This window comes from Limulus polyphemus, unplaced genomic scaffold, assembly GCF_000517525.1.
Source record: "Limulus polyphemus unplaced genomic scaffold, Limulus_polyphemus-2.1.2 Scaffold1842, whole genome shotgun sequence".
In the NCBI taxonomy this organism is placed as follows: Eukaryota; Metazoa; Arthropoda; class Merostomata; order Xiphosura; family Limulidae; genus Limulus; species Limulus polyphemus.
Genome location: NW_013667452.1, coordinates 161,050 through 181,432, shown reverse-complemented (window position 1 = coordinate 181,432; position 20,383 = coordinate 161,050). Strand labels below are relative to the sequence as shown.

The 20,383-nt window shown below is 31.2% G+C and overlaps 1 protein-coding gene across 1 annotated transcript in view; it reads right to left on the bottom strand.

Annotated features, from left to right (window-relative positions):
* Positions 1-33: 33 nt before the first annotated feature.
* LOC106465118 (phospholipid-transporting ATPase IA-like) overlaps positions 34-20,383 on the bottom strand; it is a gene marked incomplete at its 5' end in the record, with an annotated part of 177,451 nt that continues 157,101 nt past the window's right edge. Inside the window, one exon of the mRNA XM_013925316.2 lies at positions 34-12,068. Coding sequence (XP_013780770.2) covers positions 12,015-12,068 — 54 coding nt within the window. The remainder of the gene's footprint in view (positions 12,069-20,383) is intronic.

The following is a 20,383-nucleotide window of genomic DNA, read 5'->3' as shown; positions in this document are numbered from 1 at the left end:
AAAATTTATATATATATATACACACACACACAAAGACTGGTACTGTCACAACAAGACTTTTCAATTATCTGAATGCACTAATACTGTTTTGGAAAATGCATTGTAAAAAAAAAGTCTGAAACCATGAATTTCAGGGTGTAATGCCACATGTTGTAGTGTATTAGTGTAGTATGTTTTCACATAATATTTTATTTATATCGTAAAAACACTAAAATAATAATAATTTAGTGTAGCTTGCCGGTGTACTGTCAAATCCCATCCATGTGATAATAATGCATGCGTGTAACATTAACAAGACAGTATAAATGTTCAGTTTGAAAAAAATAACATAGGCCCACAACAATTCTAATGAAGCATATTATCTTTCCTTCACTTTCTTTAGGTGCATTTCCTTTTTTTTTTATTTTATTCAATATTAAAATGTTTTCTTTTTGTTTTCACATGCATTAGAACACCATCTATCCATTTTTATTACCTACTTCTTCTGCATAGCTTGAAAGTGAAACATACCATTCACAACTGCACAGAAGGATAGGATGTTATGCTCTACTTCTCATTATTTGAGCTGGGCAATTAATGGCATTTGCTAATCACTTAATTGAGAGCCCCATTACTCAATTACATTCATTAGTACAGTGTTTCTCAAACTATAATAATTACAAGCAAGCAAAAAAAAAATGTTGTCAGAAGATACTAATAGCCCTTTAATCAACCAGAAACACAATCTCCCATCCTTGTAGTTTTATAGGTATGTACCAAGCTCTAAGCAGCTCTCTTAGAGATGATCTGACCACACAATCTCATTGCTATGCTCTTCCAAGCCAATAGCTAGACTCCACTTGTGCTATGTTAATTTTCTGGAACTGAAACAGCAACATTTACTGCTTGTTATCGACTCTCCAGGAATTTTTGAGCCATCAGTTGAAACCGATAACATTGATCCATGGCAAGACATTGGTAGTTCTTATTAGTAATCCAGTATTCCACAGCTAAAGCAGATGCTTTTCTCTTTTCATCTAGAACTACATTTGAGTAGAGGCATCATTAACACAGGTATGTAAACTAGGGGGAGAGCTAGTATAGCCCTGCCCATTTACTGGATACCAGTGGTTTTGTACTGCATTATGAGGATGTGTTAATGGTTGGTTAAATGTTGGTAGGATGAACTGGCTGAGGTACACCTACTGCAGCTGCTACAAACTTACCACTTCATACCTTGTCCTGAAAGAAACTGCTTCTCATAAGATGAGAATACATCTTATGCGTAGGTGGTGTTTCATCGTTTCTCCAAGAATTCTCTTATTGAACTTATACACCAGGACTTGGTAGAAATGTTAATAAATAATACAACATAAGTCCCAATGTTTTTAATTTCAATAAATATCAGGAAAAAGAACCAGAAGGAGAAAAAAAAGCAATTCACTGGAGTATAATATGATGTTTCAAAATTAAACCAATTTTCAATATTGAGCAATGATTAACAATAACTATCTTGTGAACTGACTCATTTTTAGGATTAAGAAAGGCATTTTCAGTGGTTACACCACAGGGTTACCTCTCATATGACTAGCCATTACCATAAATCCACAAGCTTTCACAACATTAATATCTATACTTCACCAGAAAAGAAGCTCATGTCATTTTAATAATAGATGCATACATATATATACTCAAAATCAAGGTGCTAGATAGAAAGTGAGTTAGTGCTTTAATATAACTAAAAATTCACAGTTGAACTAAACAACAGAATGAATAATAAAGGAACAGTAAATAAAACCGTAACAAAATAAAAGTATAATTCGCTATCTTCTAATCCCTCCCCCCCCCTTAGAAAAATAAAGTGATGACATTAATTACTTTGTACAAGTGCTATTATTACTTTTAGCTCTATTTTATGATGACACCAGGAATTCCTTGTAGTTTAAATACAGATAATTTACAAGGAAAAACTACAAATCATGTTCTGGAATCTGCAGCTTGATCTTCACTAGCTTCCAGCTCTGGTTTGCCTTACCAGAATTTTATTAACAGTTTGAAGACCAATTAAACTGCAATAATCAACTCTGCAATGTGGCCATAATGTCCTTTGAGTAGGTTGAACAGGACCTTTTAATTGATACACTAATGAAGTAACACACTTAGTAACTTCAAAAGGTCCATTCTGTCTAGGGGCAAATTTTACAGTAAAATTATTTACTGTAGAAGATAATGGATGTATCTTTAATAATACTAAGTCACCTACCTTAAAAGTATCTGAGTATCTCTTATGGTTGTATGCTTACCACTGTCGCTTTTAAGCCTTTTTAACAGTGGATCTTAATTTCTGTTTATCATGTTGCAATTCCATTATCTACTCATCCACACTTTGAGGTGTTACTGGATATTTAATCAGTCACTCCCACTGAAGATTTCTTTTCCCAGATGGAAGTTTCTTGTTTTTTAACAGTAGATGACCAGCTGTAGGATGATCATGCAATTCTATTAATACCAGTCTCAATGATTTCGGAATAATTGCTTTATATTCACCATTGCTAGCAACCCTTTTTTGTTTAATAAAGAACATTTCCATTCAAACCTTAGTGTTTGGATTTATTTAGTCTCGGTAACTATATTAGAATCATCTGACAACTGTCCAGGTTTCTAGTTAAAATAAACACTTGTACTCATCATCTTTAGCTTTTCTAACAGCTAAGTGTTAATGCTGACAATGGCAAAGTTTAGGTGATAGATAACTGATTTAGTCCAATCTGTAGTTTCTTCTGGGAGATCAGCAGGATGTCTAGATAGGGCATCAGGTAATTGGTTCTCTTTTCCTTTTATAAAAGAGCACAATCAGGCAAGAAACAATATTTCTTGTATACTGAGCCATGTGTACATTTAGTAAAGGCTACAGTGATTAGTTTAGCCCACAGTGAGAGAAAAACATGGAATAATCTGTTAGTTGAGAATATTTTTGTTAAATGCCAGTGCTGGAATCAGACATAAAAAAAATTGGCAAGGCAGATAAAGACAGCACTAAATTGTTTTAAGGTCAGTTCGACCCAAGTTAGAACAGTCATTCTTTATAAGAAAATCACTACAGTATTTCACAGTAATGGCTAAGAACTATTCTATAGCCTTATTTATTTATTCATATCTTTATGCTGGTCACAGTGAACAACATTCAGCTTTGTATTTCATTGATTTTCTCTATTAGTACATAATGGGCCTAGTCAGTATCAATTTAACTTTACTTGAGCCTACCTGTTCTCTCTCTAGTTTGTATAGCCAAATCTGATCACTACATTGGGATCTAGACTTATCAGAACTTAAATTATAAGATTACATCATCTTGTAGGAAAACTAATCGATAATATCATATTTACAAAATTAATGATGCATTCTGTGTAGGTTTGCTCAGGCTCATGGGCATCTTAAAAAAATCCAATTAGCTTTTGATCAAACAGGAGATACTTTAGCATAATCTATAGCTTTCATGTATTTATACCAGAGTGTATATGATAGCTTTACATTCTATGGTACGGTAGATTATGAAGATGAATTTTAGATTTTGTTTCATGTTTTTCTGAATGTAGCTAATTAAACAAAATTGTGGCTATACTAAAAACTATTCTATGTGAAGACTGGAAGAGAGCTCTTATCTAAGTTTCTTTTATTACCAAGATTTTACACAAGATACAGAACAGCACAAAGTAATCCATACTGATATAAAATCTTTGTCAATTTTCTTTGTCAGCAATGTTGGATAAAATTAATAGTTAATAGCTCTGACATCAAATACGTAATACCTTGTATAGACACTTTGGCCCCACCCATGCAAGTAGGGATAATGTGTACTGAAAACAACTCACAGCTCAGACAATGCCAAAAGTTTGTTGTAAATCACAAAGAATTTCCTTTCTAAACATCTACATTTTCCAAGATGTAAAATTTAATATAGACAAAACAGCTTTTACTGCAATCTTACTATGTCAGAGAATGACTTCACAGAACGAAACTTATCATGGATAATCACCCAAAATCTTCTGCAATTTCAACCAACTTCTTTTGGATCTGTGACACCACTCTACGCTTATTATATGTCCCACAAAAAGTAATATATGACTATGAAGTACACAGTTTTCAATGTTTTTGTCCTAGCACTGAAAGTCTGTGTGTTATGAATGTGGCAAGGTAATCCCACAAGAAAACATTCTATTAATGTTTCAAGTGGTAGAACATGATACCAGACTGACAACAATATGAATGTAGACAAAAATACAGTAAAAATTTGGCAGAGAATGGTATTTATATACATGTATCATGAAATAGCTGAACTTTCTAAATATTTTGTCAAATGACTGATTTCATAATAAACCTGTAACAATTACAATCTTTTGCCTCAAATCTTATATTTCCATTAAGATTTCGTACTATTTGTCAAAGGAAGATGTATGGTCCAGTGGTTCTCGACCTTTTTTTTTTTTTGCCTGAAGAACTATTTGTAAACATCAATGGCCAGTTGCAAACCGATAAACAGCTTAAATGCAAAAAATGCTTGGCTTACAAAATAAACTATTATCTCTTTTCAAAATTTGTTTGTAACCCTGTCACACATTCTAATAACTCAATTTTCGTTGCAGCCCATAGCTTGAGAAATGCTTGTCTTCACAATTAACAGATAGGTACTGAATTTCTGGTGTAAATTTTATGGCATACTCTTTTAGTTCATCCTAAGTCACTAGAGAAGAATTCTTTTACAAATAAATACTATGTCACTTTGAAGAAAATCAATTGCTTCTCAGAGTACGTTGAGATAAGATAACTAATTGTATAGTGCTTTACTTTCTCAGACAACTTTCTAGGGTATTTTTTTCTCATAAAATTCTTAATGTTGAAACCTTTTGTATTATTACAAAACAATTAGATAGAGCATACTATAATGATCAATAATTAGTGAGGCCTTCCTGTGACTAGTTACAGCCATTTTGGTGATTTATACATGAAAGTCTCCGCAAATGGTTGAACAAATGTAGGAATTTATGTAGGTGTAAAAAAAAAAATATTCAGAAGTTAAGCCTAACTGTTCTTAAAAAAAGTACAAAAAGGCAAAAAATAAATTGAGTTAGAGTATTATGCAACAAATCATGCATATTGTTATGATAGAAGTTTATTACACAAAATGTTGAATTTCATGTTAATGTATACTTATTTTAAATGGAACACCAACATCTGATATAATTAAAGTACTAAGTCATACTACTGTCAACAGTCTTGTGAGTGAACTAAACTGGTTTAAGCTGATTGAAAACAAGAGCTAAGTAAGATAAGTTCAGCCACAAAACTATTAATAATAGTATGACTTAGAACTTCATCTTATTTGAGAGCAACTCTTAATAATATGAGAGATACTTCCATGTAGCAAGTTCACACCTAAAAACATTCTTCAGAAACTTGTAGTTTGTTTTTAAATTGATGACACATGTTTGGCAATAAATTAATATGATAAACGTAATAATTTGCAACCACAGTAGTTGAGATAACATAAACAAGAGACATGAAAATGCAATATTATTTATTTTAACATATAAGCCATTCATTAAAACAGAAAAACAAAAGTATACCACATTGTTACTTACTCAAAAATACAATAAAAATAAAACCTCTTACTGTTTCATTTGTTAAATTATCAAGTATTACCGAGGAATAAAATGATAAAAAAAAGTGTTCAATTTAGCCAGTATAAACTTATATGGGAATTTAAATACTTTAAAGCAAACTGAGAAATGAATTTAATGCTAGAACATTTGGAGTAGCAGAAATACTGTTGTGAATATAAATACACAAATCTGTTTTACCTTTTATGTAGTTGGTAAGTAATAAAGTGAACTAACACTGGTCAAAACCTCCTTTTTTCTTTTACAGAAATACATTTAAATGTAAGGCATGCAACTTTCTCAGGGCAAGAGGATCTGTAAAAATATGTTAAACAAAATATAATTTAAGTAACAGAAAACAATTATTTTTTGGCTAGTGTGTAGACTGTACCACAATACTCATCACTTTGCCAAGTCAGATCTTTATATCAGTAGCTTTTCTAACCAACAAAATTGACTACAACCACAATCATCTACAACTAGGGATATGATCAGTAAGAATTAAAGTACACATTTTATTACACTTACAATAAATATGAAATTTGCATCTAAAATAACATGTACATCAACAGTAGCAAGCACTGTTTTGTAGAAAATCAGTACTGTAGGTACTTTACACACGCATGTATACCACCAGCATTACTCTGTACAACAGAATATACACAGTACCGAATGACTCAATAGGTACAAACACAGTTGCGTACATTGTAAAACAAGAATAAGTTCCTTATTCTCTCCATTGAATTACAGTAATAATTGAATATGTAATTGTACAGAAGTATAGTAATGTATTACAACAGATTTAAATGCCATCAAAGTAATAATCACATGTGAATATAATATATTTTATTGTTATCTAACAATCATTACTGTATAGACAATTAAGATAACCAACCATTCAGGTCCTGGTGGTGGATCTCCACATCCAATAACATTCTTTGATATTTTAATACAAGGTTATGAATGACCTGAGATGCTCAAATTTTAATAAGAATATTAACTATTATTTAGAATGTCAACAGCAATGGATAGATTATAACAAAGTACATCACAAACACAAATATTACTGGATACCTACACTAAGTAATTATATTCAAGCATAAAATGTGGATATTACATTCTGGTTATACAGCTCTGTTAAGTTCAGTTAGACTTTCAAAACATTCAATAAAAACACGACTTTAAACTTTATTTTAATTTACTCAACACTTAGATTTCACCAAAACTGTCTCATTTAATTAAGTGTTTTTAAGTACTTACAAACACAAAACTTATGCTGTTACATACAATAACTCTGTACATATGAGAAACACAAACAAAGAAGCTAGATTCAAGTTCATTATCTTACAGTTTATTACATAAACAATTTAGAAACATTTGTAATGTAAAAATAACAGATTATTTATTATTTTCTTAAGTGTTTCGATTTTTCAAATTCCAAGGAAGTTTAAAAAATTACTGATAAGTTATGTTATAGTTGTAATTTAGAATTCAATAATATAATTCCTGTTTAAGAACAAACTTGTTCTACTTGAGAAATTTTGCCTTACTGAGGATGTTAAAATTTCAGCCTCATCTGGATATACAATTGAATACCAGATATATGTTTGGGAAAATTATCATGTCGCATATATTGTTCCCACAATGAACAAGGTATTATAACACAGTAGGGTTAAAGGCAGTAATAAGGTGAGGCCTTAAGCAGCAAGCTACAGGCCCCACCTCAACAGAGTACTAAGAGGAATACACAACAGCATGTGTTACATTGCAATTAAAAGGCATTCTAGATCTACAAGCTACTTTTCAACAAAGTACACTTACAAAACTCAATTTCTTACCATATTCCACCATTTTATGTTATTTCTTTTCTGTCTTCTTTTGGCTATTACAAAATGATTTTTTCAAATTTGTTATCAAAATCATTACATCATTATCCTAACTTGAAATTCTGTCTCAAGATTACCCAGGTTTATTTATAATTTTTTTGCATCAGTTGTCTCTTATTCCATGTATAAGCTGCTCTATCATTTTTGTAAATTTTACAGATCTTTTGATTTCTCAATAAAAGTATTTCACAAGCACTAAACATATCCTTCATTGATTTTCTTATTCAACTTTTAATCCTACAAATTTTCATTAGTATGTGCTGTTTGAGTGTAATTGATATGTTACTAAGTAATTTGGTAAACTATATTTTATGCATACTGACAGTCCAAAACGGGCCTTTTATAATACATAGGTGTTATGATAATCACTACTGATGAAAAAAACAGACAAATTTACTAATATTCAGAACTTAGGCAGGTTAATCTTAGTTATAATACTATATTGTTATCATACATAAAACACAAGAGTTAGAATATTTTTACAAAGCAAAAAAAATTGTATATTTATATACATAGCATTTTTTTATTATTGAATATGACAAAGAAATAGAAAGATCAGCAAAGAATAAGATGTAATAAACACCTGAAAACAACAACAAAAAAACATAGCAGAAGATAAGACTACTGTGGCACACATAAGTTACCTAAAACAAAATAGAGAAACAAGAAGTTTATAATGATTCATGGAAAATCCAAAGTAGCGTAGAAATATTTTGGGAGAAAATAATGTGTGAACCTGATTTAACATGAAATTTGCTTTAAAAAAGGTTCCTTTTTGTAGCACCTAATTAACTAATATTATTGTTCAAATTACGACGTGCTGCATACTTTACAGTTTACTGTCTTTTTGTAAATTTTAGTACAATTCTTCAAAGTGATATGGTGTTACTACGATATTTCTGTGTCATAAAATATCACTGAATGAGTAATAAACTACATGATCTAGCATTCTAAATAACTTAAACTATAAATTGGAGATCCTGGGAAAACAAAGTATTTTTTAATTATTGTCATTAAAATACATTTTGGTTTGTGAATCAAGACAGTTTTTTCATTGTTCAATTTAAAAAAGATGCAATTTGAATGTTGCTGTATTATTTTTTTATATTATGTGCCAAACATATGCAGTAACCATATAAGTTATTTGTAAAATAACTTTTTTGTAAAAGTTATTTAGCATAAAAAACTCACAAACAAGCATAACTACTCACTTAAAAGTACTAAATTCATACTGATAAAGAGTTCTATGCCAGTAACAAAAGATACATTTAACATTCTAGAAAGTCATATTTTGCTGTTGTGTAATGCAAACACTTATAAGACTAATGGAGACATAAACTTGAATAGTATCAGAATAAATTTCAATTCAAAATCTCCTTACTATGAATGAGAAAAATAGTAAAGAGTAATTTCTACCAAACCATGTGAATCACCTGCTTAAAAATGAAATACATTTTTTACTTTAGCATATGCCTTTTCAGTACAAAGTATAATATTCAAAATGCTTTTGCAAAAATTCTTATAATACTTTGATAAGAGCCAAATGTCAAACAGTCTAAGAGAGACTTTTTTTAAAGGGAAATGTACAACCAGGATTAAAAAATACCAATATATTGAATGCTCTGCAAAATAAAAAAGTATTGGAAGTGAACATACTGACAGAAATTTGTATGTATGATCAAATATCCACATACTGACGAAGCTAATGTTTCATAAAGATTTTTTAAACCTCAATTTCTGGAAGTTTAATTCTGTGTGAACTTGGAATAATTTCTTTTTTGTACTTAAATTTGTGCAATTATAGATTAATTTGTAAACCAGATATCTGTACAATTAAAGCATGACTCGCCAGCAAGAACAGCCAGAGCAATAAATAAAGTATTTATTGAAAGATGATTTCAAACTACTCTTGTAATATACCTTAAGCATATTCATTAATTTTGCTAGTACAGTGTCTTTCCCTTTTTAGTTCTGTTGTAAAATATGGTCATATACATAATGATTTATATTCTTAAGGTCAAAACCAATTCATGCAAAGTTATGTCTGAAGACAGTGAACTTGTAACTCACTTATGGAGTGAACAGCAAAGTTGAAAAAACTACTGACAAATGATAAAAAAATGTGATATGCCATTAAAACATCACTAAACAAGTGAATGAAATAAAATGGTTCACAATTATGATTCACTAAACTAAGAACAAATATACAAAAATCTAAACACAAAATTCCAACATTTAAGGTATTAATATGAAGTCTCAACTGATTTGTATATTGAAGCAATTATTATTTTTTTCAATAAACAAAAATAGCTAAGAGTTATCAATTCATTCATTAACTACTAATGTTACATACAGGATCATGCACAATAAATCAAATTGTATAGTGTAATTTCCAAGTCATAAATTATAATACTAAGTTTTCTTGTGCAATGAAATACAAAGTACAAAATCCATTGGGTAGATATACCTTTATTAACTGGAGCCCTAATTATAAGATGCTTTCAATTCAGTAAGAACTACTCAACTGCTGCAAATAAAGATGTAATCTCAAATAAAATCTCACTGAACCTAAAGGAGAATATGATAATTATCATCATTTCTACAGATCTTATATCATCTAGGGAACCAAAAAAAAAGACTCAACTCCATTTCTCACTGTACAAGCTGGATTAATATTTACAAATTAATGTACATGTATATTGATATATAAAAACTGAACTGCCGAGTTCTATAATTTCAAACAAGACATGAAAGCCACTGCTGCATATTGAGGTTACTATATATAACAAATATGTAAATCACTAGTCATTTCAAAGCTAAATTCCATTTTAAAACAGTTTTATATAAATTAATAGAGCAGTGAAAAACTACATAATGTTTGAATGGAAAGAGATTTAAAGGTATGAGAGCATGGATGAAAAAAAAATGTGTATATTGTTTCATGCCACAAGTTTCTGATAATAATGCAGGTTAGCAATTAATATGCAAGACTGAAAAGCACTAATAAAATTCTGAAATAACTGGATCAATTGTTGGGCTTGCATTTTTAAGCCTTTTGGGAAAAAATACTGTAAGTAATTCTTAGGTATAACTATCATTTTAGGTAACTCTGCCAAACTGACACATTTTTCATATTTTCTGGTTAGCTTAGTTCTTAAGAAAAAAAAGTCAAATAATTAACGCTAACACGATAGTTTTTTGTTGCTTTAAATAACAAAAATGAAATACCACAATAAACATAGTTTATATCACAGTTCTACTGAACTTTATAAACTAGAAAACAATGGTTATCAAAATATGTTTACAGCAACTTCACAAGACACAAAATTCAGAATAACAGTGTTCTTCTACCTAAAGTAAATATCAGTAAAACCTAAATACTTCAGGAGAATGAATGAAGTAACCAGAAAACAATTCTCAGACTGAATGATATCCTTTCCAACCTTGCATCTATACCTCTAAGGATAAATTATTTGTGATTACAAAATCCAATATGAGAAGAACTTTTAAATACACAATTATTCAAACAAAAACAATAGAAATTTTAAATATGGAGCTACTAAAATAAATAGACAGGAAAATTATATCACATAAAATGATTCTGTTTTTACCTCTCTTTTTCTAATTTTTATTAGCTAAATATTTCATCGAATTAAGATTATTATTAAAATACATTTTTGTTAAACTGATTTATTAAATGGAGAAATGTCAAGATCTGAGTGCTGTTTTTACTTGCGTGAATTACACCAATATGTTGTGTTAATCTTTTTTTTACTGTAAAAATAGCACAGTTTGAATATATATGAAACATAATTCAACAGCAATTTTAGTTTTGAGTACCATTTAGTAACTACACTACAAGTTACATTTTGTGTACCTACTTTGTATAAATTTGAGTAAGATGTTCTTATGGAATTTGATATCCAACCCTACATTCAATACTATAATACTTTCAGTAATTCCTATGTTATTATAGATGAAACTTCTTATTTCTGTGTTCAACATTTCAGACAAAATAGCTGGTACACTTATATTTTTCACCTGGTTTATAAAAGATATGTAAACAAATTTCCTGCATATTGGTTCAGAAGAATACTTTAAACACTTACAATTTTGTAACACTCAAAATCAACAACACTGATTCCAACTGTTATTAATTTTTCTATAGAAGAAACAGAAGAACACTGACAGCTATGACAGGAAGTGAATGTATCAAAAAGGACATAGTTTTGTTATTTTTTCAATAGAGAGTGTTAATCAAAACTTGAGGGTATACACGGTTTTTTAGGCTGTCAACCAAATAACATTAGTAGTAAAAGAATGAATATGAATAAAGCTTTCAAAATACTTCTGAAACATTAAGAACTGACTAGAATATAGCTAAATTAAGGTCCTTCACACAATCTTGTCCATAGCAACCTTCCTGCCTGTCCATTTTACTGGAGACATACATGAAAAGGACAAAGCTATAATATTTAGAAGAATGAACACTTCACACTCCTTGGGGCTTGCTTTTGGTGGTATCATATGCACGGATCACTTCAGACTACAAATATAAAACAGAGTTAATTCAGCTAAGTAACATTCAAGAAGAATGACAAGTTTCATACTTTTATATTTAAATGTTTTCTTGGAGTAACTTAGATGTTTAATGACCTGCGCATTAATAAATGAAAATTTAGTGGTGAAAACAACAGTTAGTTTTGAAAGCCAAGTTAATACAGCCTAAGAACCTACATCACTGGCTTAGTAATCAAATCAATTTCTTTAGGCACACAATCCTTTTACTGTTCAGAAGCAACTTTATTTGTAAAGTAATAAAGCATATATATATATAAGATATATACAGTAAGAAACCTGCTGGTCTATCTAGGCCATCCTATTTACTAAACTGAAAATAAAACACTCAGAAACAGCATTTATTATTCAAATATATATCAAGTCTTCCATTACATTCCCTTAAATTAACTGCATCCACCACATCTGAAGTAAAACCAATCCAAAGAACAACCATCCTGTTATAAAAATAAAGCTGTCTTAGCTGAAAATGACTCCTACTTTCAAAATTTATATTTGTATACCCTAGTCCAAACATTCTCACCATTAAGTATGAAAAAAGATGATGCATCAACATCATCATTTCTCTAAACAATCTTAAACACCTCAATCAGATCCCTTCTAACCTTAAACACCTCAATCAGATCCCTTCTAACTTTTCTTTTTTCAAGAGAAAACATTTTCAGAGGTCTTAACCTGCATCATATGATTACCTTTCCATCCCAAGTATCATCCCAGTAGCCCTCCTCTGAACACTTTCCAACAATGTATAGATGATGTAAGAGCAATGTGATGCAGTTACTTAAAGACATGGTTCCAAAAATGCTCTGTTCTTATGCCATCTATAAAGTTATATGTTCATGGTGTAACTATGGCTATGTGGGCTCTACAATTTGTTAATTGAGTTCAACAATTAAGGAAGATGTGCAAAATACTCCATATAAGACTGACATCATTCTTATCCCAGAATTTTAGCATATTGGGAAGTGCATAGAATGAAAGAATGCTAAGAACAAAAGAAAGTCTGTTGATTCACAAACTTCACCCAGAACTGAATATCATTCAATCAGCTTCATCTTCACTTTGATATTAAACTGCCACTGCATTTCAAATTAACAGTACCTCAACATAGTACTGGAATTTTTCATTTCAATAATTCTTTTGATAACTATTGGGAAAAAGTGTAACTATGGCAAGATGACATTACTTTAATTATATGCTTACTAACTATTTCTTAGTGTAACCAAGGTTATATTACCAGAAATTTCTTGCAGAAACACCTTTCTGGATTCAAATACTAAAATGTAAAAAGCAGCTATGAATTTTGAAAAATTTTAATCCTACAAATTCTGGATTTTGCTAATTTATTGACGTGAAATATATATGATGATAATACAATATTTGACACATAAAAAAGCCAAATTTTGAATCCACATCAAATGTATTATTTGAATGAAGTTTTATATGATAGGTACAGGTTCATATAAAGTGTAGTGTAATATAATTTTTCCATCCATATTATTTGAAGATGATACTTTAAAAAACATACAGAACTTTGTCATGCAAAAAAGAATTATGAAAAGCATTCACAATAAACACTAATGATGCACATGTCTCCTACAACAGTATCATAGGACATCAGTATTGAACCAATTATATTTTTATACTACATTCTTTATTCAGTCCCTTAGGGTTTTTCAAGAAAAATAAGTGTGTATAATTGTACATCAACCGCAATATGTCTTTCATATTCATTGCTGACAATGCATTTTACTCAATAAGAGCTCATCATGCCAGCTGGGACACAACAAATACATTAGTGGTGGAAACACTATTTATATAAACCATTTGTTATATAACAACAGTTATGGTGAAAACCTATTGTGAGCTGGAAAAGCATTGTTATAATTAATTATATTTGTCATAAGACATCAGTATTAGGCCTGTTATATTTTTTAAAACTATTCAGTCTCTTAGGGTTTTTTCAAGAACTCAGTATCATTAATGTTTCAGCTAATAAGTATTACAAATTGTACATACAGCATTTAAAAAATGTGGATCTTCAAGGCAGTAGCCATTGGGATCAACATTAATTGAGGCTCTAATCACACTTCTTGAAATGCTTCAAATATAGGTATCTTAATCATTATCATGAGAAGAGTGAGGATAAAGACAATTATGACAAATACTGTAGCCCTATGCTAGATTAGTATGTTCAGCACGTTTTTAAATGAGTCAAAACTAAAAGTTTGAGTGAGATGTAATAATTCCCTGGTGAGTTAAGTATTTGTGTAAAAAGCCTAAGGGGCAACAAATACTCAAGAGTGCCATATCAAGTTCACTGCAAACAAATACTATATTTTGAGCATCAAACAATTACAATTACATTTTATCAGACACAGCTATACAGGAGACACACCTAAAAAAAATAAAAAATAGAGCATTGCAATTTGCTGTCGAGTGTGGGGAGTATCGATACTAAGAAAACACTTTCTTTATGTGGGGTACCTTATACAATATAAAACCTAATACTCCATTCACAAGAATTTCTTACATACTCATCCATGTAAGCAACCTCAAAAGAACAAGGCAAGTAAGAGCACTCAGGTACAAGATCAAATACAATGACAGTGAAAAGTTATACTGAAGTTCTAAATACATCTAAGGCTCAAAGTGGAAATCTAAAAATGTTACTTACAAATAATGTTATTTGATCCTTCAGTCATCAAAATGACCCAAGGAAATCAGGATCAGTAGGCAGATATAATGAAGGATTGTATAAGGGAACTATACAATTTCAATGCACCATATTCTGAAGTGTGGTAAACTAAACTTAAACTTTGATAGGAATAAATGTGCCTTACAAAAGGTTTAAAGTCAGATGGGGAGATTGATGGCCTCTTTAAAATGAGAAGTTTTATCTACCAGTGAATTCAGGTGAAGGAATACTAGAAACAGAGACCAAAGCTGCTCTGTTATCTTAACAAATACACAAACAAGAATTTCAGGAATAATTGCACAACCCTTCTACATGGGACAGCTACTGTAGAAGTATGTCAAATAAATATTTGGTCTTTATGGCTTTTTTCATAACTGTAAAAAAGTTAGCTTATCAAAGTTAAGAGGATGACATATGTTTTTGACAATTTAAAAGATAGTGATAAATGTTAGGGTGCTCCCTAATTTACATCTTCAAAGAAACTGGAGTAACTTCCTGTAAATCAATGTAGCACTACTTTAATAACTACTTTTCAACCTACAATGTAAATGTTCCTGGTTGGAAATGACTGAAGAAGAAAGTTTACTGTGCTCCCAGGGTGACCTATGACATCAGTGCCTTCAAGTTCACATGAGAATTAAACCAACCAAAGGACAAGACTACAGTGTGTTTCTGCAATCTTAGTATTAACCCATTTTGGACTTAGGAGGGGCAATTCACTGACATCCATTAATTTTTTCCTTCTCACAGTTGAAATATTTAATCAAACAGCATGAATTTCATAAAACTTACTGAACAGTATCTCATTTCAACTTAAAAATGCATATACAGTACTGTGCAAAACTGTTAGGACAAAGTCAAAAATTAGCTTTCAGGCTACTTTCAAAGAACAATGGAAGGTAAATCACAGGTGAAACATCCAAATTTTATTACTCATATTTAGTGCAACAGAAATTCCGTGGAAGTGCATGAGTTCAGCAAACAGTTAATATTTTGTGTGTCACCCTTTTGCTTTAATAACTGCAGACAGTCTTTCAGGCATTGTTGAAACATATTTAAATCAAAGTGTTCTTTGGGATTTTACTCCAAATGTCTCTAATACACACCCATAAAGTTTCTTTGGAAGTAACTTTTGATTTGTCAAATTTTTGATCTATCAAATCCTAGATCTCTTCAATTGGGTTGAGATCGGGGTTCTGTGGAGGCCATTGCATCATTTGAATGACTCCAGCAGCTTCTTTCTTAGCTAAGTAATTTCTGCATAGGTTGGATGGGTGTTTGGGGTCATTATGTTTTTGGTAGTAGAATTCTTTACCAATAATATGCAAACCACTGGGTATACCATGATGGATCAATATCTGATGGTATTTGCACTGGTCCATTATTCCATCTATTTTACAAATATCTCCTGTTGCCTCAGCAGAAAAACACCCCCAAACCATCACACTGCCTCCCCCATGCTTCATGGTAGGTGCTATGCATTGAGGTAAGTAACGTTCACCTTTCTTCTGCCGAACATACAACTTATGCATTGAACCAAATATTTCAAACTTGGATGCATCCTTCCATAACACCCTTTTTCCAATCATCAACAGTACAGTTTTGTACTTTTTAGCAAATTTCTGTCTCTTGACAATGTTTGGAAATCGATGTAACGGATTTTTAACTGTTAGACGACCAAATATTCCATTCTCATTGAGTCTTCTTGATACTGTTGATCTGGACACTTTTCTGTCATTTGGTACATGGTTATTTATCTCATGCTTGAGATCAGTGGCAGTATTCCTTCTGTCCCAAAGGATGCATAAACAAAGATACTTAACATCAGTATCATTGAGATTAGGTGTTCCATCTCTTCCTTTCCTATTTTCAAACTTACCTGTCTCAGTTTCACGATCTACGGAAAACTTGACAGTGTTTGGGGAGTATTTCAAGTCTGCAGCAATTTGTCAGAGAGTCCAACCAGTATTACGCAAAGCTTTTATGCAAACTCTCTACTCAACTGGCAATTCTCTATAGTTTTTGGTCCATGGCATGACAACAAACCTTAATATATAGTGTTCAACACTATTTTATCAACATTATTTGTGGAGTGCTATTAAACGTATATCAGCACCGTATACTAGCTCTTTGCTAGCTTCTTTCTATATAGTTAAGACACTGCATAAGGTACCATGACAGTTGTTTCGGACCTTAAGTTTGATCAGTATGTTCATTCAAGCAGAACCTTTATGACATGCCCTTGGTACAAGAATATTGGAATTCTAAAGAATGATAAGTATTCTCACCCTGGCTCATTCAATTGTAAACAGGGATCAGTGAAGCATTACCATAACATTGAAATTTACATTCTGTAATAGCATGGAAGAATTAGCCCCATAAAATGGATAGAATGACAAAATATTCTCTTGTCGTAACACTTTTGCACAGTACTTGATTTACTTTTTCTATTATTTTGTATGTTCAGATACATACAAAATTTTGTTGAGGGACAACAGTGTTTTGAAAAAAAAAACTTCCTTTTGACTTTGCCATTTCTGTTAAAAAAAAGTTAATTTTACATACACAATCAGTTTTAACTTGACTGATCTTCATTAACATATTTATTTTCTATACTTTATTTTGTTAAGTTAGTTGATGATGTAACATGAGGACAAGAAGCACAGAAGCTGACTTTTGTTTCTCTCAGCAAGTGCTAATATATGAAAATTGTGCTGTGTGGAGTTTTTTGGCAGTGAAAGCAAAAAATATTCTTGGCTAGATTACTTATATCATAAAAAGACCACATAAAGTCTTTATCTTGTACATATACAAGTCAAATCTCTTGTAATAAGCCACACTTCTAACCTGTGTTAATTGTTTCTGTTTAAATCCATTAATAAAACACTTCAGCTTGTATCTACCTGGTAAGGGCCATGCTACTAGTTAAGACACTATGCCTTTAAATTTGGCACTATAATTTCTTATGGCTTAGCCACTTTAAATTGTGTGGCTTTCTGAGCAATAGATCTTCTCATCAGTCAGAGTGTGGGTGTGCTCAAGCTATGAATGCACCCACAGAGTCAGTGTCTTAAATGACAATTACAAAGTGATTAAGTTTTTTTAAATTTCAGACTTTGCTTTACTTAAAAAGCAGTTAGGCATTCTTTTCACCAAACCGTTGTAGACTACATCATTTTATGAAATATAATGATGTGTTCTGAGCACCCATGGAGTCAGTACTATGGTAAGGCAAGAAGTATGGGACAAAGTGAATAGTGCAGACACTGATGATCTCAGCTCTCATGCTGTTGTTTCTGATTTGTTACAAGTAGTTGAAGAAGGTGCAAATAAAACAAAAACTTTGATGAGGTTGCTCAGAGCAATCAGTGTATCTTTATGGCGTAGTCAGGGCTGACATATCACAAATCCTATGTTATAGTTAACACTGGACATGTGGATACTGATGACAGAAGTACCATACTCTTGTCATAATTATTTTTCACATGAATAGAATAACTTAATCCATAAAACTGCTATTAAACAATAAAAAAACAGGGATACATTACTGTCTTTATGGTCATCTTTTTTCTTCCTTTCTGTTATTTTGAAGGGGTGGAGAGGTTATCAATATTAATTTTTCTCTTTATGTTTGTAAAAATGCTGAAAAATCTTGAAACATTCCTTATTCCTTTATTACGATTACACATAAAACAATTTGTCAATTTCCAAAAATAGGACTGTCTACATATATAGTGCATATAATGGTACAGTTTAAATCACTAATCATGTTAGTGGTTCATAATAAGGGTTGCCTATTTGTTCTTTGTTAATATTTAATATTGTTCTGCCAGCCTGGGCAATATTACTAAACACATCATTACACATTGTAAAGGGTAGTTTTAAGTTTATTTGACTACCTAGCAAATAACAGCAACTATATAACCGTTGACACCCAGTCATTGTAATGTAGTCTGTGATTTATATGGAGCCTCATAAACTATTACATGCATACGTATATAGCTGTGTGCACGCCATGGATGTTATTTAATGTTTATATGGCAGGCATGACACATGTACCATAGCAATTATTAACTTATTGTTGCAACTGTACAGATGTTGCATCTGATTTGTTTATGTGTAGGGTTCTTGCCCTTTCTTGCTGACAGGACCACAGTTTTTTTTTACCACTACATGATTGATTTTGGCCACATTACGAAAACATCTAAAACATTATACAAACATCTAGGATATCTCCCACAACAGAAATATTTAAGTCGTAGTTTCAAAGATAGCACAAAGCTCAGTTTTGAGCATCAGATCAGCAATCACGATGACAGCTTATGGTAAGTGTTAAATTATAGCCAACACTATGTGATTGCAAGTTTTACAGATACTGCAGATAGCCATCCTTGAAGCTTAAAATAAGGAGTGCCAAGAATTGTGCAAGCAGGAGATGGCAATTGTAAGTGAAAGTGAGGCAGAAATTTTAGAAAATATCTAGTTTCAGTTAAAGTATGTGCAGCAGCAACAGCCCAACAGAGTTTAAAGTTGTTACAATGGAAGACATTCGTAGAAGTGTCACGACCCAAACTCCATCAGAAATGGAGAGGAGAAAAGTATATTAATATAATAATTTCATAATTGTTAATTAACACATTTTTGACCTTGCAAAGCATGCAGAATATCACTCTAAGAAAAAATCTAGCCAGCTGCAGTAAAACTATGACTGGCCTTACTATGGCCAGTGGAAAGGAGGAAGAGAAAGTAGAAGGGAGAACTATAACAACTATAAGAAATATTTAAATACTTATATGTATACATAAGTTATTATATCATGACACATTATCTTATATTTGCACTGAATATATATACATGCATCTGTACAACTTGAAAAATTCATATATACAGTTTTACAACTTAAAACACAACAAAAACTATAAAGCCTGCATGTATAAAACTCATGCAGTTACAAAATTCAGTCCATGAACCATTTCAGTATAGTTGAGTAGTTAACTCCAATCCAGTGTTTATAGACTCCCCATATAGCTACAGAGTATAAATATAATAGCTATGTAAAATTAAAAGTATATACATAACATGTGGTATGTTGATCATTATGCATCATAGTAATCATACATGCAGTACCACTATCAATGATAACATTGTGGCAATGATATCAGGAGCAATAGCCATCCAATCTACATGAAGCCAATCCAAGGTTGTCATTGTTTCCTGAGAGAGCATCATACACCAATTATGTATTACATTAAACTAAACTCATTCAAATAGGACAGTATTGCTATTATACAGAATTATGTCTATAATGGACATGCAAAAACTAAAGAAACAAGATTATTAAGTTGTTAATTTAAAAAGGGGAGTAGGGATCTTTTAAAAAAATACAGAAACAAGATTGGTAGCTTAAAGTGAAAATGCAATCACTAAAAAGTAAACAAATAAACTTAAGGTTTAAGACATAGTGTTGACATTATTTCCTCAAGCTACAAATCCCTATTTTGACTCTCCTAAATATTACAGCTTTTAGAAATGGAGTCAAAATATGGACTTGTAGCTTGAGGAAATAATGTCCACACTATGTCTTA